Source organism: Arctopsyche grandis, chromosome 12 (assembly GCF_051622035.1).
Source record: "Arctopsyche grandis isolate Sample6627 chromosome 12, ASM5162203v2, whole genome shotgun sequence".
NCBI classification, from domain to species: Eukaryota; Metazoa; Arthropoda; class Insecta; order Trichoptera; family Hydropsychidae; genus Arctopsyche; species Arctopsyche grandis.
Genome location: NC_135366.1, coordinates 11,811,279 through 11,838,947, shown reverse-complemented (window position 1 = coordinate 11,838,947; position 27,669 = coordinate 11,811,279). Strand labels below are relative to the sequence as shown.

General features: G+C 31.4%; 3 protein-coding genes across 3 annotated transcripts in view; 1 reads left to right on the top strand and 2 right to left on the bottom strand.

The window, feature by feature from the left end:
- Window positions 1–186: 186 nt before the first annotated feature.
- On the top strand, window positions 187–1,904 carry RpL17 (ribosomal protein L17). The gene is made up of 4 exons (XM_077443431.1): window positions 187–442; window positions 535–643; window positions 1,126–1,398; window positions 1,642–1,904. Exons 1-4 carry the CDS (start codon window positions 234–236, stop codon window positions 1,846–1,848), a joined length of 798 nt encoding a protein of 265 aa, XP_077299557.1. The 5' UTR covers window positions 187–233; the 3' UTR covers window positions 1,849–1,904.
- A 2-nt stretch (window positions 1,905–1,906) lies between these two features.
- On the bottom strand, window positions 1,907–4,738 carry DCTN6-p27 (dynactin subunit 6). Its single transcript, XM_077443432.1, has 4 exons — window positions 4,675–4,738; window positions 4,322–4,492; window positions 4,067–4,248; window positions 1,907–3,981 (listed from the first exon to the last, which is right to left on the bottom strand). Exons 1-4 carry the CDS (start codon window positions 4,680–4,682, stop codon window positions 3,773–3,775), a joined length of 570 nt encoding a protein of 189 aa, XP_077299558.1. The 5' UTR covers window positions 4,683–4,738; the 3' UTR covers window positions 1,907–3,772.
- A 6,349-nt stretch (window positions 4,739–11,087) lies between these two features.
- The window catches only part of Su(Tpl) (Suppressor of Triplolethal), a 43,428-nt gene continuing 26,846 nt past the window's right edge, over window positions 11,088–27,669 (bottom strand). The window contains exons 3-13 of the mRNA XM_077442893.1: window positions 15,129–15,221; window positions 14,890–15,041; window positions 14,432–14,806; window positions 14,264–14,334; window positions 14,024–14,180; window positions 13,762–13,935; window positions 13,451–13,584; window positions 13,266–13,376; window positions 12,996–13,173; window positions 12,752–12,923; window positions 11,088–12,670 (exon numbers count right to left, since the gene is read on the bottom strand). Coding sequence (XP_077299019.1) covers window positions 12,515–12,670; window positions 12,752–12,923; window positions 12,996–13,173; window positions 13,266–13,376; window positions 13,451–13,584; window positions 13,762–13,935; window positions 14,024–14,180; window positions 14,264–14,334; window positions 14,432–14,806; window positions 14,890–15,041; window positions 15,129–15,221 — 1,773 coding nt within the window. The 3' untranslated portion in view covers window positions 11,088–12,514. The remainder of the gene's footprint in view (window positions 12,671–12,751; window positions 12,924–12,995; window positions 13,174–13,265; window positions 13,377–13,450; window positions 13,585–13,761; window positions 13,936–14,023; window positions 14,181–14,263; window positions 14,335–14,431; window positions 14,807–14,889; window positions 15,042–15,128; window positions 15,222–27,669) is intronic.

Below are 27,669 nucleotides of genomic sequence, written 5' to 3'. Positions count from 1 at the left end.
TTACCTTAATTTTGATATTTAATTTCAATTTTTTAATTTAATTTTTATTTCGATATTTTGTACGCTACTGGTTTTAAAAGTTGGCCCAAAATCGTCGTTGGTTTGGTACGTACGCAGCATTAGGTCTTCCTGGTTATATCTATGTAAAATAAAAAATAAAATAATAAATAAATACTTATACATTAGTAGGTGAATGTGTAAATTAGACAAAGCTTACACCTGATAGTGAAGAGATGTTACGAATATATTTAAATATCATTATAACAGTTATGCCAAATGAAAATTTGATTTTATTCAAGAAAAACTTTATGATTAAAAACGATTTTCGTAAAACAATATTTTGTGTATGGTCGATATTTCGTTTGTTGAGAGTGAGCCGGCTGGAAAGAGTTGTTGGCCGCTGTAGCGCCAAGTTACGGCCTTCTCTTTTAGCCGCTGTCAGGTAAGACCGTGTCTACGAGCTCCGCATCATCCGGCCCCATCGGGCTCTGCCCCACCGCCAGGACCCCCTTAACCTTGTTTTTGTGTTAACAGGAGGCTCCGCCCCACCAGCAGCATCAAGATGGGCCGATACTCTCGCGAGCCGGACAACGTGGCCAAGTCATGCAAAGCGCGCGGATCTAACCTGCGTGTTCACTTCAAGGTGCTCCGCCCCCCCCCCCCCCCCCCCTATTTTCACTTTTATCCGATTTTATTTTAATAAGTTCTGTTAACTCGACTTTCTTTGGCAGCTGCTATTGGAGTCAGTATGTCTGTCAATTCGATCACTTTCCGAGTTCATGACATTTGATTGACATAACCTATACTATTCTAGTACTTCATTGCCAAAGGATTGGTGTAATTTGACTTGTATATATTATTATGTTCATTGTGAGGTTATGTCAATGGTTATTCAATATGCATAATTGTGAATTTAATTTATATATGCATATACTCGACCAAATTCATGTTTATTTTCTATCGGATGTTTCATTTAGTATTGCATGAACCAGTTCGCTTCTATAGTTTTGATTGATTATCAAATGGTTTTGGTATATTGGATTTAGTTTCTGTTTAATCAGTGTTTACCATTTGAATCGATTCCTTGTGGCGAATACATAGTAACAATGCCTTTTTTGTTTTCAGAATACTCGCGAGACGGCGATGGCTATCAAGCGTATGGCCCTCCACCGTGCAGTCCGATACCTTAAGAATGTTATCGACAAGAAGGAATGCATACCTTTCAGAAGGTTCAATGGAGGTGTTGGTCGTTGCGCCCAAGCCAAACAATTTGGCACCACACAAGGTAGATGGCCCAAGAAATCTGCCGAGTTCCTCCTCCAACTCTTGAGGAACGCAGAATCCAACGCAGATTACAAAGGATTGGATGTTGACCGACTTGTCATCGATCACATTCAGGTAGAATTTATTTACAAATTAAATGAAATTTATTAATACCGCTCAATTTTGCTTGACAGCCAATTTTTCAAAATATTCTTTGCTGTTTTCTTCTGAGCGGATACTATTTTGGTTTTGAATGTTTGTTTATTATTTTTATAATGATGTTTTAATTACATTTCAATTCCAAACATTTAACCCATTTGAAATTTTATTTTTATATTTATTTTTATTTGCAAAATTTAAAGTTCTTTTGTATTTTAGGTTAATAGGGCCCCCTGTCTTCGCAGGAGAACATACCGTGCCCATGGTCGTATCAACCCTTACATGTCTTCTCCATGCCACATTGAAGTATGCCTTTCTGAGAAAGAAGAAGTTGTAGCCAAAGCTGCACAGGAAGACGAACCAGCTAAAAAGAAGTTGTCCAAGAAGAAGTTGGCCAGGCAAAAGGAAAAGATGATGAGAGAATAGAGTTCTAAGTTTTTTTATCTTAAAAATGGATATGTTCAATAAATTTCCTGACTATATCCAGAGATGTATATTTATTATTCAAGCCTTTATTGTCCAAAAAATTTGAAGATACATATAGGATTTACATGATTTATTTTATGCCACTACAATTTCGTGCATTATTTTTGTGCAATGTAAATGCAAATCTATGAACTTATAAAATTATACTTGTATTATAATCATAATGGCGAAGGATTATCTCAATTTCTGCCTTCGTTTTTATCAGTACACTTTTTTTTTTATTACAAACTTATCGACATACATAACAATAACATGGAATTTCCTTAATTTTATATCAGTGTACTTCAGATGTGCCCATTGTTTAAGTTCACATTGGCAACTGGACATACTGTTGCTGTAGGTAACTTCAGGTGATCGACAAAGATTGGGGCAATGTTTTGAAATTGAAACAGGTTTAGATTTTATATTGCGACAATATTTGCATCTCATCTTCATTGATATTGGAAATTTATTAAATTATTGATTAACCTTTTGAGTAGTAAGTTAAATTGAACACCAGAAACGTCTCAGTAATGAGTTTTTTTTTCGGAATCAACTGACTTAACAAATATGAGCGAACACCATTGATATAGAATAACCTAGATGAGCCTTACAATACATTTTTGGTCGGGGATCTTGTCACCACTTACTGAGGGGTGCGGGGGGTTTAACTGGTGGGCAAGTTGGGACCGCCCAACAGTGGTAGGCATTGGTACACAACCAGTTTATGTACCTTTTACATGCCAACAGGTTGTCGACCGCTGTTGCATACCGCTATACACGCTATACCGCGTGGCGCGATTCTATGCAGCCAATAGACCTTCCGACTTAGAAGCCCACTAGCTAATGAGACAAAGTGTGCATGCGCCGATAGGGAGACCGGCATAGACCATGAGGGCGCATCTACGGTTATTCTATATCAATAGCGAACACTCTAATTTTGTGGGAAGTTGTAAAGTTGACATATTTCGCTCGATATGATTGATTTATTGCCCGGCGGAGGCTTTGCCTTGTATCCTGGACTAAATTCTCTCGAAAATAAATCTATAATTTTACGCAAAATTATTTTTATGAGGGTCAAATGAAATAAATTTAGTCAGACGTTTCAATGTTATTCGTTCGGAACATATTTTATAGTTTTTACATGTGGAAAATATTACTTGAGAAAAAAAATTGTCATCAAAATTTAACTGGCTTTCACGCCTCGTTAAATTTGGTTTTATTATTCGAATACAAAAAAATATATACACAAGAGTAAAAGAGAACCCTCAGATACACATGAAAAAAACGAGATGCAAATATGTCGAATAATGAGAGAGGTAGAATATTTTGGGTGATTGAACGTGTCAAGACGTACAGGTACAGCGATACTCTGTGGAGCCCATTTGACACTGGACGTAAGGGTACGGCAATACTCCTCAAAGGGTAGTTAAATTTATTCAATAAAGTTTGGTTGTTGCTGTTAAAGAGATTGAAATGGCAATGGGTGGGGGCACTTAGCTAAAATAAGTGCTCCAGTGGTATTTGAGAAAATGTAAAAAGGTGCAAGGAAGGTCATAAAAGAGATGGGTGGATGAAATCCGAAAAATATATAAGATGAATGGAAGCGTTGGATAGGCCTTTATCCAGCACTAGACATCGAATTACTAAATGATAAGAAATGAAATTATACTAAGTAAAGTGTAAGTATTTATTGATAATTATTTTTCTGCGTGATTTACGAGTAGAATATATAATACATCAGCAAAGCGATCGTTTTTTAAGTAAATATTCACCTTTATTACTTATAGTTATTAATAATTTAAATCATTTCATTAAAATTTAACTCGATTGAAGTTGATTCAACCTAGTTCTTGGAATAAATACAATGTTATAATAAGAGAAGTTATGAATCTGGAGCTGGTTTTGAGGAGTGCCTTTTCATTTGAACGTTGGGTTTCCGTAGTTGATGATAATTTGGCAGAATTTTGCTCAGAAAATCTAATTGTAACATTTGTGATGGTTGTTTTTCCATAGCTTCCCTCATGGTGTGATCGCTACCATATACAATTGTATTATCTGTCATTGTCCCAATCTCCATTCGGCATCCCGCACCTGCGATGAGATTACTTTTGATTAATACCCTACATATATAGTAATAAGCAGGAGCTTAGAGGCGAAGTGATATTTTGATATTTACCAATAACGCAACCGCTTCCTATAGTCACATTTGGCCCGACATAGGATTTGCACTCGAAAACGTTGCTTTCGCCGATATGTCCTGAATAGGATTCTATGTGAGATCCTACTTCAAATACGTTGTGCGCTCCAATAATGAGTGGCTTTTTTATTTCGGATTGTTCCACCAAATCGGGTTGGGTTCTGTAATAAATGCATTACTAAGTATTTATTTTTATGAAAGAAATTCGGTTTTTATTATTTTCAATCGACTTGCTTATGCATGATTCTAGCATATTCTTCAATGATACAATATTCTGATATTATAATTGGTCCTCCTTCTGCAATGATCGTTGCTCTGGGGTGAATTACAGAACCTCCGGCGATTGTAATATCACCTTTGAATACACAATCTTCGCACACAGTAGCGCCTGGCATAATCTTTATTCTAAAATTCAAATTGTATATGTGCAAATTAATGCTTTTTCTGTCATTAATAGTACTGGTTTGTGAAGAATAATCAAAAAAATATTGGTAGGTTAAGTCAGTTAGGAAGTTTGTACAGAAGTTAGAAAGAACAGAATAAGGGAATCTTGTATAGTATAAATTAATTATTATAAATGATCTCACCCAGACATCTTGACACACAGCTGTCAAACTGAAGTGACGTTTACACAGGGATACCAACAAATGCAGAAATAAATAGCGAAACAAACCAAACAAAACTTTTTTAATATTGCCGATAGATGGATTGACTTACAATTGAGCCTTTGAAATCCCACTCTTTTTTTTCCCCGATACAGGATACTACGGCTAAAATTCGCAAATGTTATCTGCGCTATTCTTTCATGCTTCGGATAGACAAAATTGAGCAACCGGAAGTAGAATATTGTCTTATTGAAAATGTATTCTTTTGTTTTTTCTTGCGTTATACTTCTTTTTGGTACTAGTACTCGTCAAATATATAGATAAGGTCATGATTAGTGAAATTCGAATTATATTTTCCTTATGTTTGTTCATTTTAATTTAAATAAATTGACATGGGCATACACTAACTCTATATATATTGTGAGACATCTGTGATTGAAACATTAAAAACAATATAATATTAGTATTTACGACATCTATGAATAAAAAAAAAGCATTAGTAGAATCTAGAAACATACACAACATAATCTGATCCATAGATGTCTCAAAATATTGGTGTAGCTGACGCTTGCAAGCTTAATTTAATAATTAATTTTAATTAATAAATTAAAGTTTTTAATTTAATTTAAACAAATTTATTTCTTCAAATTATAAAGATTTGAAAAAAAGCTTTTTGTGCTTATTTGCTTTGAGGGTTGGGGGGGGGGGGGAGGAGGGGAAAACATCCTTCTGCTTCCTCTGGATTCACGGAACGTTTGTAAAACCCATTCCCTAGTAAAACTACGTAAATGTGACACGTTTTAAGTCATATTCTTCTAAATTTACTATTTTTATCATAAAATAAAAATCATGCTGAATGTCCATGTGTACAAAATTGGCCTATCGGACCATTGAAATTCGCATTAAAGAATCGGATCACAACGTTGCAAAAATGCCATTTTTATTCAGCAACAGTAAGACAAGATTTTTCTGGCTTGTATTAATTTGAATCAGTTCATACAGCAAAACAATTAAACTGTGATTCATAAAAACATCATAAATAAAATCCAACATGCTGATTGTAAATAATTCCAAAGCCACAAGCAACTACAGTCAAATATACATATGTACGCGTAATGTCTAAGAGCAATTTTAGCAATAGTAAGTATGTACATGCATAATGCAATTAAAAATGAGTAATAATATCTACAAAAGATGAATTATGATGAATAATGAAACACAAATGTCATTGCTGCATGCATAAGTATAGATTTTTATTTTTTGTTTTATTTTTTCTTTTCACATATTACTTAAAATTATAATAATTAGGATTTTTACAAGATAGTGTCCTCAGCACACTTTATTGATAAAGAAATAACTTACAACCTCACAATAATAATCATACAACCAATCAGCCATCATCTTGCTTATGTTTTAAAGAGGATAAGATGGCATGCGAAACCTATTTGACCTCTCATTGACTATAAACTATTGACATATCCTTTTTTGGAAATTCAGGCACATTGTCAAATTATATCCCAAGTGACATATGACATTCACAAAATAGACATTAACACCAACGACCGACAAGAAACAATTTATAAATTTGATTGTTTATGAATATATAAAATTCTTAATATCTACACGACGTAATTACGTTTTTTTTATTTTTAGTGAAAATGGATCTTATATCAGGTTACATAGTTTTAAGGCATTAAATGTTATAAATATATGCAAAAGAATGAACTTAAGATATATTTTTGTTGATATTCCAGTTTGAGCCAATTTGATATGATTTTCAGAACAATTAAACCTCTCAACTGAATCATTGAACAGTTTCAAATTGTGGCGTGAGATCTTGCAGAATTATTGAGAAATTTTATTTTCTGTAAACAGACAAGATAGAGGAAGCGATATGTCTGTGCGTGTTAGCAATAATTGGAGCTATGTATTACTGGGACATACAGTCATTTTACATATGTAGATGGTACATTTCAGAGAAATTATAACAATCAATTGTAGGATTTGGACCAATTAATAAAAATGTTATATAAAATATATATAAATATATTAAAATTATTTTTTACATTCAACACGAATAAATAAAATATCTAATATAAATGTATTCATATAATACAATCTCAAAAAAGATTCTCTACTAACATTATGGTCGAATTTTATAGGGCCGAGTTTGCCCAGCTGTGCCCAGTTATTTTATAATTAATGTTATGATTTTTAGTACTTCATCTAATGGTATATTAACATCAACGCAAGCACGGTGATTCGAGCGTGACGACATAGATAGAGAGGACAGTTTTGTGGAATTATTAGCGACAAGACTATTTACAAAAAGCAATCGTTAATAAGTCTAACAAGAGTGGTAAAGGCACTAGAAGACCTTAAGACATTTAAAAAAATGATATGCAATTCAAATAATCAATACAGAACTTTCCCTGTATAATTATTGTTTGCGACAAAACGAAAGACATGTAAAAGACGCAAATTATATTATACTATGCCCACTCTGGATAATAATTCCAATGAACAAACTCAACGCAAGACACGAATCAAAGACTCTTTATTCAAAAATCACCCATCATATTATGTATATACAAAATGATAGACAGCTTTTCACCCACAATGCGCAGAAAAGTGATTATATATACATATTAATATATTTACTATGATTGGCACAAAACAATTTTGATGATTGTCCATCGAAACTATGCAATACGCCACTTGGGATATTTATATATATATATATATATGTACATATATAAATATATATGAGTGGAAACAAAATCGATCAGCGTTGAAACTTTTAACAATAAACAGCATAGTTGTGGCATTTCATACGAAAATAAATAAATAATAAGTAACAATATCAAAAATCACAATTCATCATAGCGATTGTTTCACATGGGTTTCTTTTTTGGCAAAAGTCTAAATCGGATTTCATTAACAAGTCTTGCAACATTTCATTCTGAAATAAAGATCTTTTTTTACATTATATTTTAAATTGTTAAAGCTGCATTAGTATGTGTTAACTAGAATTGGAGCCATTGATGTACCATATGATTCCAAAAGTAAATTCAGAAGAAAGAAAACACTAAGTACACTGTGCTAACAGTTGTTTTTGAATGTAATTGTAATTACATATATACAAGTGAATATGTATGTATATTTATGCGCTACAAAGTTGTTTGGTATAAAATACTACAATTAGCAAAATGGTGTAGTTTGGGATGTTGTTAAGGCTGTTTTATTATTGATATTAGGCCACATATTCCTAGTCTAGAATATTGCAACATAATTAAATAAGTCTCATACTAATGTTACATTTTAGTTGGTGGTTGTTTTTGATATTGTATTAGTCATATCATTTCGTAAACTATTGATTAATCAATCACAATGGCTGTTTCGAATGAAACCAATGAAAATTTATACAATGCGAAATGGTCACACGATTTTGGAAGCATTACAAATCGTTGTCAAAGTCGTACAACAAGTCGATGTGTGTATATATATATATATGTATGTTATAATAGAATCATTACAAATGTTGTAACAATAAAATGTATAACAAATGGGAAGTAAAAAATGAAAATTTTAGCTATATTTCATTACTACTTATATAATAAAATGTTATCGTTTTGAATTAATATTGCATGTAAATTTATAAAAGCTAGAGTCGGAATTTGTACAAATGTAAATTCCCAATATAAGTTGTTGAAAAACATTCAAAGTATCATACAAATAATATTGTTTTTAAGGTAAATTACAAGGGATATAGAAATAAAAGGCAACGTGTATTGCACATGATTATATGATTATTTAACCAATGTTATGTACATAACCTTACCTTCCCCGGCGCAGGGCCGAGAATTGTATTGTTATTATAATAATAAACAATCATTTGAAAATATAAATAGTATTGACATTTTTTTGTTGTTTTTTTTTTAATTGTTTCTTTATGATAATTACTAACAGTTATAAATATAAACTTAATTGAGAATTCAACAGGTTGGTAATATAAGTATGACGAAAAGAAAAGACTTGATTGTCCGAACGATACTGATGGCATGAAAATGAATGCACAGTGTACACTAATGTAGAAACAAACACTCGAAAATATATCTTCTTCACTTCACTTCACAAAAGCTCGATGAGAGTCTTTCTTAGATCATTCATTACGGCAACAACACAACAGTTTATCAATTTCATAAAACGAAAAATGCAAAAACCATTTTTTTGATCGCCATTCTGGCAAAATATCAACACATACATATTTCACAAGGAAGCCCCTTCGTTTTTTTTTTATTGTTTTTCATTTAAATAAGTCTTTAAATCAAAATGCTTCAGAGGACACTGATATAATATAAAAAGCATTTATACATTCCCACAACTAACTCTAGTAAGATATTCCAATCTTCTTTTTATTGACTTTTCCATTTTATTTAATTTTTTTATAATTTAAATCAAACAAAAAAATGTGAAATATATAAACTTTAAAGGTATGTTTTATTTAGAGCGTAACATTTTTAATGAAGCTCATAATTTCGCTAGGGACATATTTTTGTTGCCACAAGTTTCACATAATTTGTTATTCCTAGCCATTGACTATAATATTCTCATCCTTAAAATTAACTTAAAAATAATAATATTTTATTACAAAGCCTAAGTCAAAATTCGTAGCTTAAGTCAGTGGCAGTCTTGAGACAGCCAATCTGCACACTCCTGCATGCACAGCTACTTGTAAACTCGCCGATACACACACTTTTAGTCTCAAAATTATAAATCAGAATATGAAATATCCCACAAGCTTTCATCAAATTAAGAATGCTCCTGCTTTCCTTATAATTATTGTAATTTTTGCATACTATAAAAAGATATATATATATATATATGTTTTTAGTATATGGATTTGATGTCAATGCAGCATATAAACATTGTTTGTTTTATACAGTCTAAAAAAATACTCACTTACAAAATACTACCATAAAAATATCAAATGCTTTGATGAGCAGACAATTTCATGGTTTGTCATTATATACAAATAAGCGAGTGAGTATTTCACTCAAATCATCTAATTTACTTCAAAAATAAAATGTCACGACAATTTATTGTTTTTTTTATATGTAGAAATTCTAGTTGGAATGTTAATAAATGAGCAAAAAATTCTTCAATATAATTACTATGCAAATGTATGAAATATTATTATAATTGTGACACTCTTTTGTTAGAATCGGCTGAAAAATCATTACTATCGATGCACAGAAAATCCAATATTTCATAATACACCATTTTAAAATCACTTTCAGATCTTGTTTAAAATTATAATCTGCTCAAATATGTACATGTATTACATTATACTAAATCTTGTCATGAAAATCGAGGAAATTAAATTTCCAAATAATTGTATTCTTCACCAATAAAATTTAATCTGTTTTTAATGTTAGAAAATGGACGCTTGCTGTTGACGGATATTTGTAATAGATAAAGTTCTACTGACAAAGAATTCGTTTTTCTTTTTTATTAAAGAATATGGGGTAAAATAAGAAAAGGCAAAATAGATGGACGAAAAATTTGCGAAAATCCAATGGACGATTAATTTAAACAATGCCTCCAATCTGAGCGTAATGGACTACATTGACAAAAATGCATGGACAATTTAACAATGGACAGTAGATAGTAATTATAAGTGAATTAATGATAATACGCTTTGATCTTTAGATGAGTAACAGCAATATATTAATCTTTCTTAAATTATGTAACAAAATAAGAAAAAGAAAACAAAAATTCAATAAAAATAATGATCAAATTTCAACGGAAAATTGGAACTCCACAAAGTTCTAGAGTAACGTTAAAATAGAAAAATATCGTTATTAATAAGCACAGTGGATGGTTCAAAAGGACAGTAATATTGGACTGTGTTTCACTAGAAAAACATGGACTTTCATAACACATTTTTTTAAATCTTCTTTTTCAATAAAAGTAATAAAAGTTTATTTTTAAACATAAAACAAAATAAAACCTCATCACTTGCAAATTCAAATTTAGAAACATAACTTTCAGAAAATTTATATACAGAAAACATTTGTGCTGGTACATTCCTAATATACGTATATATTTTATTTCATCTACATATCAAGTGCACTCACTAGTGCAAAAAAAAAAACAAAACAAAACAACGAACTAATATTTAAAATAAAAACAAAAGATTCTTTTAAAAGCTTTCAAAATGAAGAAAAGAAATGAACCAGCACAATATTTTTAACATAAAAGCAGTTATTTATACAAATGAATAAAAACATATAAACATACATATTACCAAAATCACAACCGATCCATGGTAAACATTACAGATAAATGAATATATATGTGGATATATATATATATATATTTTTTTTTTTTTTAAGCAATTATTGTTTTATTTGAACTTGTTAAAAGTAAAACTTGAATAAATGGTTGTTTAAATGGTAATGTATCATAGGTAAGAGAATATGTGGTAAGCTTTGTATGTATGAAAGAGTACATACTACGTATTTAAATTAAAACAAAAACATTTCTAAAAAAAAATGTGTGTACAAAAACTTCTGATGCGTTAATCCATAGAAAGAAGGTTTCACGTGGAAGGACTTCTCTGGATGTTGCACATATCAAGGTATTGAGTTGTCTAGTGGTTGATTTTGATACTGAATTACATTAAATTTTCCGATTAGCAAAAATTGTTGAAAACATTTAAATCTAACTTTAATCACAAATAATTTCAAACTCCAATATGTTTCGATTGTAATTGGCATTTCCTCAAAATTGCACAGTATTAGTTGATAATTTTCACAATTGACAACAATTTTTATTTTATTCACAAATGAAGCATAATAGACAGAAAATTTTCTTTTAATAAACGGAATAAGAATTTCCTCACAAAAAATCAATTGTGTAGTTGGGTTAACTTTAAATATTTTTGTTTGAAATATACTATTTGGGTAAATTTTATGACTGAGATTTGACAATAAACTACATTACAAGACAGTGAAAACTAATTTTATTTAAATGAAAATAATTTCAGTTTCCTCCTCAATAGTATAAATAACACGCAAAGAAATAATTGAAAAATATATTAAAAAGTAACGACCAATTATTAGAATTGAAATTAAAGAAAATGTTTCAAACAATAATTAAATTCATATTCTGCTCATTGATTTCTTAACGTTCCCCAAATCACAACCATTTATAGATTTTTAGAATATTTAATCCATTTTATTAATAGTGAATTAAGAGATAATACTTATTTCGTTTTCAACATTTATATCGATATAATAATTCCATAAAATGTATTTTGAAAATATGCTATTATAATTGAAAATATTTTGCGAAAATTATTCTCTTAATAAAATATATGGCATATAACTATAGATATATCCAAATGAATATTTATAAATATCATATTAGTAGTATGCTGAAAAATTATGAAAAATAAAAAAAAATCAATAACATAGATCACAAAAAAATTACAATACCTTTCTAAGCAGTCTTATGGATAATTTTATCAGCAAACAAACAAAATAAAATTGAAAAATAACTGGAACTACAACAGCGCGTTTTCAAAATGACAATGTCCTCTTTAATAAAATGCAATTAGTGAAAATATTACTTTTTTATACAAAAGGAGCAAACTTATCATTTGGCAAGTTGTTAAACTTATTATAAAAGGCTTTCCATAACTAGATATTTGAGTACGATGTATGCGTAGTGTGGCTTGATCTCCAGCATGGTGAGTTTAAGTGTGCAAAGACACCGTGAAGAGTGGCAGCGGAGAGAGCAGCCCCGGGGGCAAGTGTCAGTAGGCCGTAGTTTGGATACGGTCATATTCTCCAACCAATTTTTTAATATGTGCTAATTTCAGGTGCAGGTAATTGAATTTTTCCATATCTCGCTGATGTTGACCATCTCGCTGCATTTTTTGATATTCTTCTACTATCTGCCTTTTTATTTCCTAAACAAATAATACCACCATGATAAGAATAAATATAACTAATATAACTGCATTCATAAAAAACAAATTAAATAAACTTACTCTATGATTGGGACTACCACTTGGTTCTCCATGTAAACGTTCTTCTAAAAGGGTAAATCGTTCAGAAACAGCTTGCATTCTTGCATGTATAACAAGATATTCTTCATATTGAGTTGCAAACTCAGATTTGTATCGCCGTCTTTGTTCAGGACTAGTGATTTCCGTATATTGCCTATTCAAAAATACATTAATTAGTAAAATATTTTAATAAGTTAATATTGACAGAAGAGTGTGAACTACTAACGTTTCATAATCAGGTAAATGGTTTGTATCTGGCGGTGATGCGGGGGTAAGTGCAGGGCTATGGGTAGGTTGTGTGGTACTGTCTGGAGATTTTTTATCCCTCCTTTGAGGTGTTGGTCCAACATTTCTTTGAATTGGAGAGCGTTTTCCTAGTGATACAGGAGAGCATATTCCTTTATCTAAAGAAACAAAATATTACATTAATAAATTAAATATTCATTTGAAATTTGTATATCGATTTCATTCATTGTCTTTAAGAATCAATTTTAACCTGAAGATATGTGCTCCATAGAAGGGCTAGTTTGATAACCATTTTGTTTAGTTGGAGTATCTAGGTTTTTGGTATTCCCATAATTCAAGGTATAACCATTATCCCTTTTATCTACAAATAAAATAATTCACATAAAAATACATGAAAACATAACATTCACATCAATCCAGGTGCTGTAATCTTACTGGGTGTTAAAGTTTGTAAGGGCGGCGTCTCTTCATCGCTATAATTTTTTCTTTCACCACTACTAGCACCACTCGTGCTTGTTGAAGAATGATAGCCATTACTCAGAGCTGCCGGTGAACCTTCACCCGATTCTCTGTAATATTTCACCAGTTTTATGTCAGAATTATATTAAAAAAAGTTAATATTTTCACTATTGTCGGCTCTCTTTTCAACAATTCAGGCTTTCTACACTATTTTAAAAGTTCATTACGATAAAGTTACTGTCGTAATAAAGCTTCACTAACTAATACACAACGAAATTAATTCCTACCTAGGAATATCTGGTTGTTTATTGTAATGAGAAATACGCTGTTTTTTAACAGGTGGTTGCACAGCTGGTAACATGTTGGGTGGCAATGATGGAGCTAATCGTTTTCCTGGTGGAGGAGATGGTGAATGACCAGAATCTGAACTAAGTGGAGGTGTTAAATTTTGAGGTTTACGGCTGTAAAACAAAAACAAAAAACATTTCATTAGATCAAAAAATCTATATAATTAAATTACCGATGTAAATATTTATGAATTTTATTTACCGCTTGATTATTTGCTTTTCATCTTCAGTAAAATAATGCCATTCGTCGTTAACTTCGTTCCATAAATTTCTATGAAGCAGGTAACAATTATCTTTCATTATCGAAATCTGTTGTAGTATTGTTTTTACTACATTCCGTTCTTTATCTAGTATTCCTTCTGCAAATCAAAATATACACACATTAGAATACAGTTTGATAAAAACAAATAGCTTTTTATTATTATATAAAATGTATACAAACCACTATTAAGTCTAGCATACAGTTCTGGTTTTTTAAATGGCTTTAAAGCCAACATTTGAATCAGTCGTTCTCTGAAAATATAAAGAAAAATGATTATAATAACATCATGGTAACTTTAAAGGAATGAAAAGAAAATGTTTAAGTTAAATTATGCCATTTGCAACAAACCTAATTGGACGCTTATATACGGGAGGAGGATCCGTTGATTTGCCTATTTGTTGTGTGGGTTTAATTGGAGGTAAGCTATTGTGGACAGGTCCATTTCCATTATGATGGTTATTTCCATTGGTTTGGTGATTTCCATTGGTTTGGTGATTTCCATTAGTTTGGTGATTGTAAAGGCCGCCACCGCCACTTCCATACCCATTGGTTCCGTTACTAGATTGATAGTTATGCGTCGGTTGTCCACCAGACACATTACTAGGAGGAGACTGTTGTGGTAACGTGGGAGCTATGGGATGGCGTGATGGCGGCGGCGGCCCTTTTTGTTTCACCTTCACTTTGCGACCAATATCCGTCTGATTAGGTTTTATAACTCTTGCACTGGAAAATTAACACCATTCATTAATATCATTGTACAAATGTTATATCAGTGAAAATGTAGTTCGCTAGTATGTTTTGCATACAATTTGCTCTTTTGGTTTTCAGCGTCAACAGCCATCCTAAGTTTGGTGGCTTCGTAGACGTCATCATTGGCTTGCACTCGCATTCGATTTGGCATACTACCCAAGGCACGTAGGGATTTGCCGGCAACCCCTTGTAAACATTCAAAAGAACCCTATAAAAAAAAGAAACAAAAAACGTTACTATCATCTTTTGCAACAATATTATTTTAAGATTTATAAATAAATGAAATAATCCTTACTTGTGGTCCTTCAAGGTCGGCATTACTGGCGAGACTGAAACGAAATGTTGCATTTTGGGGTTCTCCAGCACCAGTATTGGGAATAGATATTTTCTGAAAACAAAATAAATTGAAATTAATACATATAAAATAAATATTATGAAACATTCAATAACAATTTCGTAATCAGTCAAACTCCAATCATCTTAAATGGTAGCAATACATAACAAGTTCATTCCATTCATAAAGCACTCATTGTTATTATAAAGTTTTAGAAATTAAATAAAAAAATTCATCAATCAAAATCGCTATTTATTATTTTATACATATGTATAGCATATATTATACGTGCTAAGAAATGAGCAATGAGTGGGGACCAAAATCGTATATGACCTGGATTAAAGTAGTCGAGATCATGCGTATATTGAATAATATTTGTTGCTTGCCGGAGCATATTTATCGTCAATCAATTTTTTTCTTTTATAGTTATAGACTAATGTGCTACAAAAAATTGGAAATTCATGTCGTTTTATAAACGGTTTTGTTTAAAATTTTAGATCAACATTTATTAGATTTGGCTAAGAACAAAATTTCCTTTTCATTAGAAGCTCTGAAGAGTATTGATACAGGTATAAATAAATAGTTTTTAAGCAGAAAACTACTTCAATATGTTTTAAAGTCTGCAGTGATTTATGAAAATTTCCATTTTTACTCAACTACATTTTGGCCAGAGCTAGAATTGATAGTTACTAAGGCCAAATAATAAGCAACTACATACATACATACATTATTATCTTAAAATGTTCAAAAGACCTTGCACATAAATTTGTTTTATAACTCGATATATATATGTAATGACGATGAATCCATTGATGTGTATAATAAATTAGGCTTGAAACGAGGTATAATAGATTAAATTTTATCAAACTAAGCAGACCGCAGGCACATTCCTAGCCAATTACAGATAGAGACATCAAAAGGAAGGCTCCTAGTTCTATGAAGATTCTACGACACATAATTCTCAGTGGGGTTTTTTGACAAACAATCAACTTAATAATTATTAGGTCTGAGCATGCAGAACTGTCAATGTCATAAGCAAATACAATGTCAATGTCATAAGCAAATATTATTTATAGCAAAATACATTCTTCTGTATTTTGTATCTGCACTGCACCAATTTAATTATAGAATTTGAACTTGAATACATACACAAATTAGCATAATTGAACCACGCCATTCTTAAATTGTACTAATAAAACATGCCATTTATTCTTTATCAATAAACCACCACACCATTCATCATTTATCTTTGAAACTGACGAAATATTTATACCCCGATCATATTTTCGATTTTTTTTACTTTATCTACGTATTTATGTCGTATCAATAGATGAAACTTTGTGATTTCAGAAAATTCGACCTCGAGATATTGACTGATTTAACTCAGAATCGATCACTGATCACATTTTCATTAGTTATAAAAAAATGAGTGTGCATTTTGAAGATAATTTGAACACAGTTAAACCTATAAGACTATATCTGTCACGTTTTTAATTTTTAAATCGATCGGATGTGGCACATCTTATAATTCTTTTCTTATTTTGGATTTAATTATCTCCTAAACCGTTCAATGGTTTAAGTTGAAACTTTTTCACATATAATATGATTAATTTCATGCAGTAATATTTTTATCTCAACCGGAAGGAGTACTTTTTTTCATTCTGGTTTTTCATGCTTTTCCCCAAAACACCGTGAATGTACATAGAGAATTGAGATTTTAAATCTAGACGTTTCATTTTATAGTGATATACAGAGTGAATGTATGAATTTACATACCTCCATTAATCAATGCTGTAAATTGGAACATTGTTTCTAAATTTTACTTGAAATAATATGCTTCATATTACAGATGAAATTTTGAGATTAGTTTAATGCAATTTTCTTAAACACCCGAAGCACTTCCGTTGCCACTCGACTATATTTATTCAACGGGAAGTGGTAATATACGATAATAATGAATAATTTGTTTACATTCACACAAAAATCTGTTTCATTTGACCAGTATGTGGCATAATAACTCAGATAAACCAAAGTACTTTCCCAGGAATCACACGACATTTAAAGATCGGACAACCTCCATTCTAAACTAGTTCCATTATATGCACAGCACATAATAGAAGAGCCGGCTTGAGTGTAACTGTTGCACACGGGGTGGGGTCGGAACCACCCACTCCGGCGGAGACAAGACAACTCTACACGCTAGCCATTATTACACTTTACATAAGGAGAACGACATTTTAGCATTTTTCGGCCGTATTATCGAGAGCCTGCATACAATATATATATATATATATATATATATATATATATATATATATATATATATATATATATATATATATATATATATATATATATATATATATATATATATATATATATATATATATATATATATATATATATATATATATATATATATATATATATATATATATATATATATATATATATATATATATAATATATAAGTTGGGTTATAAATCGGCGACGCTGGGCGCACCTTTCTCCGTGACGCAACCGTGACGTTTCATAATGAAATAGATTTTACGTCTGCGCAAACCGACCGCTCGGCTGGCCACAACCAATAAGCTGACAGATCGTACTGACTGACTGGTTGGTTGGTTGGTTGGCTGCTGGTTGCTGGTCGTTGTCTACAATCATCGAATGACTGAACGCTTCGATCGGGCTCTCGACGTTCGAATATGCATGTGGTGACTTGAACGCTCGTGCTAACTAGCAGATCCTTTTGTCACGTTTCGTTTTTATCACAATCAGGAAATATCGGACAAATTCGCGCGAAATGTGACTATTATGCGGTTTAATGTGCACGATATGATTTGCCCTGTCAAATGAGGTTGTAAATACAAATGTGTACATAAATATTACACGATTTCTTCTGTATAAATACGTATGTACATATACAGTAGACAGTTCCATCAGTGTTCATCAGTATCAATAGTTCCATCAGTATCAATAGACAGTTCCATCAGTGTTCAAACCGAGATAGCAAAGAAGTTTGTAAAAATATGTTTTATTCTAAGAAGTTAACAATAATTCCCCGATTTCTAGCCTACGTCTAGTCATGACTAGGCATCGGATGGTCATTAGGATAATGGTAAATAGCAATACACGTTCCAAGTGTTAGAGCAATAAAAAAAGTTCTTCTATGAAGTTGACAACAATCATAACCAAATTCGGCGTTCGATGAATGCTTTTTACACAAAAAAATGGTTCACTATTGTCAATTTCTAAGAAAATCCACACTTTTTTTGCTCTCCTACTTTGAACACTAATAGAGCGATCTATCGTTATTTGAAAAGCATTCATCGACCGCCCAAGACTAGTCATAACTAGAGCCCGGAATCTGAAGGGGCTGTTTATTGTTCAAAGTTTGTAAATGCATTGTTAAAGGTTTGCCGAACCTTTTTTACAAAGGATTTACAACAATTGAACAATAGGCGGCACGTTTCCGGCCCCTTCAGATTCCGACCTCTAGTCATAACGCCTCAAAAGCAATTTCGCTAATGCCAATCCGATGTCTATTCATGACATGTCGCCAAAAAGCGACACCTGACAAATTTATTCTAATAATAATTCTTAACACATTCTATATTTCATGTAGGTATATTTTAACAATCGGCAGGATGCCGATTTTACTGGATTCGTCACAGCGATTTAGTCAGATAAAATGGCAAAATTTAACAGAAGACAGTCGATTGGGATTTAATAACCATTCATATCTTGCCAGCAGCGTAGATAAATCGAACAATTATTCGATTTCGGCCGGAATTTGAACCTTCGACCTCTCTGCTAGTAAGCAATAGCTTAACCAATGAGCTACGTAAAGCATCGTAGCTGACCGATTGGAATTGCGTAGTTTTATCCCAACTGCAAACCGCTGTGAAATTAAATATATAGGTAGTAAGTATCAAACAATAAATTTAAACAAAATGGCCGACTTGTTCAGTGTGTTGTAAACTTTCGGTTCAAGTCCTTATCAAATACGGTTTGTCAAATGTATCAAAGTTGATGTGGTTTCAGATTAAAGTTAAAAATCACACAAAGAAATTGAAATTGAGCATAAAATATCATTATTACTGCAATAATACATATGTATATTCGTTTTATTACTACTACAAAATGAAAATGAATAACGCATTACAAACATATGCATGTACTTATTTATCGTTTAAAAATTCTAGAATAAATCAAATGTGACCTGATTTTTGATTAATTGAGTATGTAATTAAAGCAAGGAATTATTAAGAGTCTTTGCTATTTAAATGCCTAATTTTAATTTTCACGGCCATCCAAGATATGTATATAATATTAATACCATTACCCGAATAGAATCGAATCGTTTTAATAAACATAAACAGTTTCATTATATTGATTATTCCAAATTGTAAAAGCAAACATGATTTACGTACTCGGGTATAAAACTGCCAGTTTCCGATAAGTGAAAAACGATCAAAAGCTCATCAATCTCCGAGGATTACGTCAAACCGATAAATGTGAACTTTTGACTTGGCAGGTTCATTAATTCGCAGCCAAAAATTATTTGCAAACGAGCAAAAACGATACGTGCGATGTTAAGTATAATAATATAATTTACAATAGAGAAAGTGTAAAGTAATATATTTAACGAAATCGTGACCCAATACCGGTTTCTAGGCACCGAATCGATTTAAAATTGTCTTGTTTAAAAGAGGAATGCTTTCATTTGAAATCTTTCAGCACATCTCGGAGATACCAATTTATTTGAAAATACATACGCGGCGGATTTGTTTGTGATTGCAAATTTATTCAAGAGAATGTGAAAGTCGTACACCGAACGCAGATAACAAGCTGGGGAAAAATTTATAGATTTATATTATATTATTTTATACGCGTCTTTTGACATTCGAATGCAAATACGTTTTTAAAATATGTAGTGAACGACAATGCATATCGATAATTTTGCGTATTAAACGTTCACCGAAGGCTCAATCGAGTCGTCAATGAAAATTGCATTGGCCCACTTTATTATTACACTGCTCATGTATATTTTTTGCTCTTAATAATCATTACATAAATTTTGAAGATAGAAATGCAAAATGAAACTCGGACGAATCGCTTTGGATCGTCTCGGACGGATAGTCGGAAATAAACGTTTAGTGATGACATAATTATTGCATCCAGAGTTGCATATTTTGTATACTAATAACTTTTTACACATGGAATATTGACAAAAAATGAAAAAAACCTTTCACTTTATAACATTGACCCACTTATAATAAAATAATGTCATTCAATATGTGCCAAAGCAGGGTCGAATAGGAAAAGGCGTTGAGTAACCTTTGTCGCGATTTTAGGACATGAACAGTAATGTTTCAAAACAATCACGTTGTGTAAAATTTTCATAAGGTGTTAGAATTTTTGAATTGTTTCATATTATGCATCATCATCTAATATATAATTTCGAAAAAGACTTTGTATATTTGTTTGGTTCGTAAAATCCGTGACGTCATCGAACAAACGAATATTCAAATAAATTTAAATAAAATAAAACTATTCAAATAAATGTAATCAAATGTTTACTACTATTAGATTAGCCATGTTTAAGCAGTTTATATTACTAATACCAAGCGAAGCCGAGTAAAAACACTAGTTTAATATAAAGACAAAAAGAGACATACGCGGCATGTTTTTTTTTAGATAGTTTTGCACATGTAAAAATCACTCACACCTAATCTATACTGTCGCGATCCTTGGCAAAGGTCACACCCTAAAGCGTTTTCGGTGATATTTTAACTCCGCATTGATATACAAACGATCGACAGTGATTCCCATATTTGAAGAAGTGTGTCAAAATAATAAGATCGTACAATATCATACGAATTAACAATGAGATAGGGATATGTCCATCACAGCTGGATACCACGAATACGTCCCGTGCCACACTTTTGAGTATTCTTACTAATAAAAGTCTATTCAGTACGATATGATAAATATACATAAGACTTAACTAGCGAAAGTACACAGCTCTGTTTGGGGATAAAATTCGTATATAATAAATACAGATTTAAATTTAATTTTAAAAGCAAAGTAAAGATAATTCTGTTGTTTACAAAACTTGGCTGAGATTTTCTCTATAATAGCAAACATATTGTATGCAGTGCAGAATTATCATTTTTTTAAAAACTCTAGTATGTATTGAAAAAAAAAGTATAATTTTAGAGCTTCGTTTGTATCCTTATCGTTGTAGTCAGGTAGCTATTTAAAATTCGGAAAGAGCCCCCTCATTACTCTTATCGCCATTCACCGTTAACGGTTGTTTATTTAAACCGAATACGAAAATTCAGAATATTTTATGGTATCTGTACAGTGTGCGTCATAAAAATCGAAGTCTAATGTTACAATTGAACGACACGAATGTTGAATAAATATTGACACAAAATTGTAAAGCGTTGCCATCTATGGATAAAATGGTTTTATGTAATTTAACAATTGTATGTAAAATTCAAATATAAAAAAAAGATTAATTCAACTACATGTTATTCTATATAGATGTGTTTTATTCCCGTATTCCATATTAATTAAAAAAATATTTCATAATGAGTTTCACTCGACGTTGAGTTATGTGATTAAGTTGTATAATATTTCAATAAAACGGTTATTAAAATCATTTAATGACAATTATCGAGAAAGTCGCGCATAATGTATCAATCATAATCATTCAATTCCACTCACTCGCGATAGATTTATGCATTGTGATCATCGACCAAAATTTATCTACAAAAGTATGAAGAATTGATCGCGTGATGAAGCCTTTTTTCGTCGTCGATCAATACATTTATAATTATAAATTCGATTAGACTGTGATAAACTCATTATAGGAAGTGTTATTATGGTTTATTTTTATAAAGTTTGCGGTATAATCCATCAACGACGTAAACAATGTCGATACGTATACCGTATATGTTAGCTTATAGAACGGATAGAAGATGTAATTTTTGAGAGTGAGTATGTGATATAAATATTTCGATTTAATTATTTATATAATTATAAATGTGATTACGTTCACAGATATTGTTAGGAGAAGATTACATCGAAATTGGGGTGCAGGAGTTCAAAGATCGAGAATCTTCTTATTCAAGACGATCATTAAAATTTATACTTCAAATCCACGGTCTCATTCTAGCGCATGTCGACATGTACTCAATTCTTTACAAAACGATGTATGTACTTAAAATCATCCGAGAGGTGAAAGATGATCGGAACTTTTTATTTTACTACATGGATTTGTTAAAGCAGTTTAAAAATGAATATAATTTTTTTAATGGAATCGAGTCACATCTTCGGTTTTATTTGCATCTAGCAAAACTAACTTTCTATTACCTTTATTCTAGCCCTCACCAGCCTCTATTCCAAAAGGAATTTTTACTTTATACCTGCTATAGCAAAACTTTTTTAAGAATTACCTGCAGATATGAAGTAACTCATTTTTTTGTCATAATTTAGCAGGTAGAAAGAAAAAGCAACCATTTATATACTCAAATTAATTTCAAGTGATCTATGAAAATTATTAAATGATTTAAATGTATGTTCTTCAGGGCTGTGGAGTCGGAATTGTCAAAAACTTAAGCGACTTCGTATTAATTTTTAAAATTAATAATGTATAAGAATATAGAATTACTAACTAAAAGTAATTTATCAATAAATACTAAATGCATGCAGATTTGAGACAAATCTTATATTCTATATATTGTTCTCATGTTAAGGTTTAACTGATGAAAGGAATGATACATATTTGACAAATCCTTTACTCCGAAACGTACACTGAATGAGTTGTCTAAGCACAATCTGCTTTAGATCGTGAACTTTAAAGACTTCCAAGTTTAAATATCATGTATAAAAAGTATTATAAAAATTTCTAAGAATTGTAAATATTTTTTTGAGTTTTTTTCCTATTGTGTTGTACAGTGACATTAAAATAAGATAATGTTATAAATACCAACAAAAAAAATGATAAAATAGAAAATGAGGTCTACTTCTGTTCGATCGATCCTCGTTCGACAGAAATGAACAGGAGTTTGTATATACAAAAACTGGTTTTTTTTTCTTCGTATACGTGTATATAATTTATGTCTTTAGCAGATAGATTTTTAAGCTATCAATACACCTTAAAAATATAAAAAAAGTTTGAAAATCAATTCTTACTATATTTTTTTTAATAGTTTAGTTCGTAATTTAAGCATTTCAATTTTTAAACATTTTTTATCCTTAGTACTAAGCAGACGAGGAATTTATCAATTCCAAGTTTCGGTGAAACGCGAATCGGCTGTAACGGCGCACCGTAGAAAATCATCAGTAGATCAGTGGCTCTTGTAATAGATGTAAGATTTATTGTGTACATAATTTATAAACCATAAAAAATAATTTCATGTATCAAAAGCATCCATACGTATCAAATATGAAGGCAACGATATTTGTAGGACCATTAAATGCAGACATTAAAAAAGTATCTCAATGGAAAAAAAAAAATTTACGCCTTTAAATGATTGAAATAAGAGTCGATAATTCCACAGTACTGTTTTAAATGACTGATAAACCTCCTCTGAAAATTTTTGGACCTACAAACCATTTAAAATAAAAATAAACTGAAATTCATCCAAAAATCAACCAAAAAAAGCGACACACCTCACACGAAATACGGCGAACCGACTTTCGACAAATTCATTACAACACACACACACACATACAATCTATAAATACATTATCATTCAAATTAGCAACAGCGTACAACACAATACTATCGAACATGCACACCCGCACGCACGCCTACCAAGCGAAGCAGAGTACAGTACAAATTATACATATATATATATATATATATATGCACAACGAATCGAGTAAACAAGTTGACAGCTGAAATGAAATAAATTGGCGCACGGAGCACACAACGCCAGACGTCCATCCGTGACGGCAAACCGTCGACGAGTGTCGCGTGAACATATTGTAGCCGAAGTCGTAGCCGTAGCCGTAGCCGCAGACAGCCTTGCAGAGCTACCGAACCCCCTCCCACCACCCCACCATCGCCACTATGGTCGACCCACTTGCGAACGTACCGCACCGCACCGCACCTCACCCACACACCCACACCCACACCGACGCACGCGTGTGCACTATACTATTGCGACCCATACTAGTGCGAGGTGCTCGAACGTCACATGTGACGTTTGCAGAGACCGTTCGCGAAACCCCCCCGATACAGGATTCTCCCGTGACGTGCGGGTTTCAGTGCTCATTGTTTGTTAGTGTGTGACTGACTTGTAACGCTTGCGAGCATATTGTGAAAAAATACCGAGTTTGACTATTGCATTGAGGGATTTTAAATCGAAGAATACTAAGACTATTCAAACTTATGCTTTTTGACAATATGCTCGCAAGCATTACAAGTCAGCCACCTTTAAAGGCGAATGCACTGCACTGTTGGAAGATAAGCTAGTCTCGATGGAATTTGAGAGGTCGCAATATATGCACAGTGAATTTATATATTGAGAAGTACATATATTCTAGAATATATGTACTTCTATATCTGTAAGCCACCCGGCTTCGCTCGGTAAATGGAAATGAAATGAAAACCGTGAAAAAAAATCTTAATTTGTTTTTTTATTAAATTTATTTGAATTGAAAAAAAGTTAATACTATCTAACGACCGACTAACATAGAATTAGAATGCATAGAATGGTCATTGTTAACAAAAGTACCGTCTAGAAGCGAGCCATCGAAGAGAGAGACGAAGTTTAGCAAACAATGAACAAACTCTGCCGCGCAGAGTTTTTGTAGCAACACTTTTGGAGGCTGAGAGCGATTCTATGCATTCTACTTCTATGCCGACTAATCATAAACGCCTCACGCCGTTTCGGTTTAATATATAAATGTACTAGTGGTTTTATCCAGCTTCGCTCGGTATTTGTAATATAAACAGCTTAAACATGGCTAATCTAATAGTAAGATTTGAATCGAAAAAAAATAATATTCAACAATATCGATGTATCATCGTCATAGAAACTTTGATTTGTTTTCGATTCTCTCACCCAAACCTTACATATTTACATATAGTCTCTTTCGAAATTATATATTAAATACATATATAAGATTAGCATACCATATATTTCAAATAATCAAATTTATTACACTTTATTGAAATTAATTTTAATAATTTTCCACAAGAATGAACTAAGTTTGTATTTTAAAATTTTATAAAATTGTATACAGTTCATTTAACAAAATGCATGCTTTTTATGTCTTATTTTTAATTGGGTTTTTTCACTGGTTCACATATTTGTTCACCTATGAACACGTTCGTTCAATAGGGACATTAGATTCAAGGAGATTTTGAAAAGAACGTGTTTATCTATGAAATATAATATAAGAATTGACCATCAAAGAGGGATTTCTGGTAACGAATCCATTCAAATACCTCCATTTTCACGAAACATTGGTTCCAGTAATCATAAATCATCAATTAAATAATCAATACAAGTTTGATAAAATGTATGGATTATTTAAATATGTTGTCATTAATATTTTTGACTTAGTAGTAAATATGTACATATATATTATAAATAAAAAAAACCCTTCATTCACAGAAAATAAAGGATAGGACAATTTCAAAAAATAAATAGCCCTTTAGTACTAAAGACAGAAATAGCCTGTAAAATATATAATGATCACCCGAATCAGTTACAAAAATATACTCAAGATACAATGTAAGTGAATAATAAAAACTTATTGTTCTTAAGATCCTATGAATGAAAAATCCTTGTTTTTCAAAAATGGATTATCGCAAACAGGTTGCCGCTTAATTTATTGAATAATACGTTTTGGGGTAGTGCCAAACATTCTCGTTGTTTGAGTGCGTCACGGGTGGGCCTTCGTAGTGCGACATTAATTTCATCAATTTATGTACTATACGTAATGGTAGGTCTATAGTAGATAACCTTGTTGGGATTAGCTTATTCACAATGGGGGACGGAAGCCTAGATTAATTAACTTTTTTCAATTTCGTCCGAAAGACAAACGCAAAATGTTTCAAATGAATACGTCGCTTTTTTTAAAAGGGAATATTTACACTGTCGGAAAAAGCATACATATATGGAGGATAAATGGCTTCCAACCATTGGTCCACTTTGTCTAAACTTCTCATAAACATTGCATCCAATTAGCTGACGCATTGATTCCCCACTCCAATCATTAGACTAGTGGCGCGTCGCGGAACTCTATTTATTTATTCATTACAACGAGTGTTTGAGAATTTCAGATTCTAGAAAGGATCATAAAGATTCACTTAAAATTCGAATTATTCAAATAAAAATTTTTATTGCAATTAGATATTCAAAAAGCATGGGAGAGTGTTTTATAATACATACATATTTATATGTAAAACAGCCAAGAATTTTATTTCATATACTGCATTTATGTATGTGTGTGCGTACTATAGCAATACAATAAAATAATAGTATAAATTTTGCACGTGTAGTTATAAAAAATATAAAAATAAAACATTCCAAAAGCATTTTTTCCGATGGTTTTTGTTGTTTATTTTTTACGTAATCAAGTCAAATATGAATATGTAATGTGAATGAAATTTATAAATTTATTCCAATGTACACACAATATGCGTGTGAGGATGTGAATGGATTATTTTTTATCGTTTAAAAAATAGCAAATAAAAATAAATAAAACTGCAATGATTCCGTGGAAATTTGGCAACATAAAAACTAGAGGAAACGCGTGACACATATAATCAATCATTTATCTTAAAGATAATAAAGAGCTAATCAATGAATTATTGATAATAGAAGTAATGAGGAATTACCGAAATAAAACACAACATTTCACGGTGTCAATCTGTCTCATTAAATACTCATGTATTCGAGAACTCAACAACAAGGAAAAACTGGCCAAAAAAAGGTACATATTCATAGAGCAGTATTCCCCACAAACTGGAATTAACTGCAATCGTATAATCTGCTAATGAGTCAATCTACCACAAGTTCACTTATTTTAGAGTTCGCCAACATGTATGCTTACAGTTTTTAGAAGAAATAAATTTATGGTTTTATAATATACTAGCTGAACCCAACTTGTGTTGCAATGCCACAATAACGCATGCAATTCCCGTTCCCGTTTATCGATGTGTTTCAGTTTTCAGTTTCAAATTAATATTAATATTGAAAATTTCAGTTTCAAATTAATACCTAATACTCAAATTAAATTACAGTAATGATAATTATGTCGGCAAAACGCAGGCGGCGAACATATTTGAAATGATTGCGTTGCAATGTCACTCATTCCCGTTTTTCCCGTTTGCACGATTTTTTTTATAGAAACACACAATAACTCATGTAAGTTTCATCGCAATCGGTTGAATGGTATAGGAACGAATACGTGACAGACAGACAAACATTAATTTTTATATATATATAGATAATTGAGATGTTTAATTCTA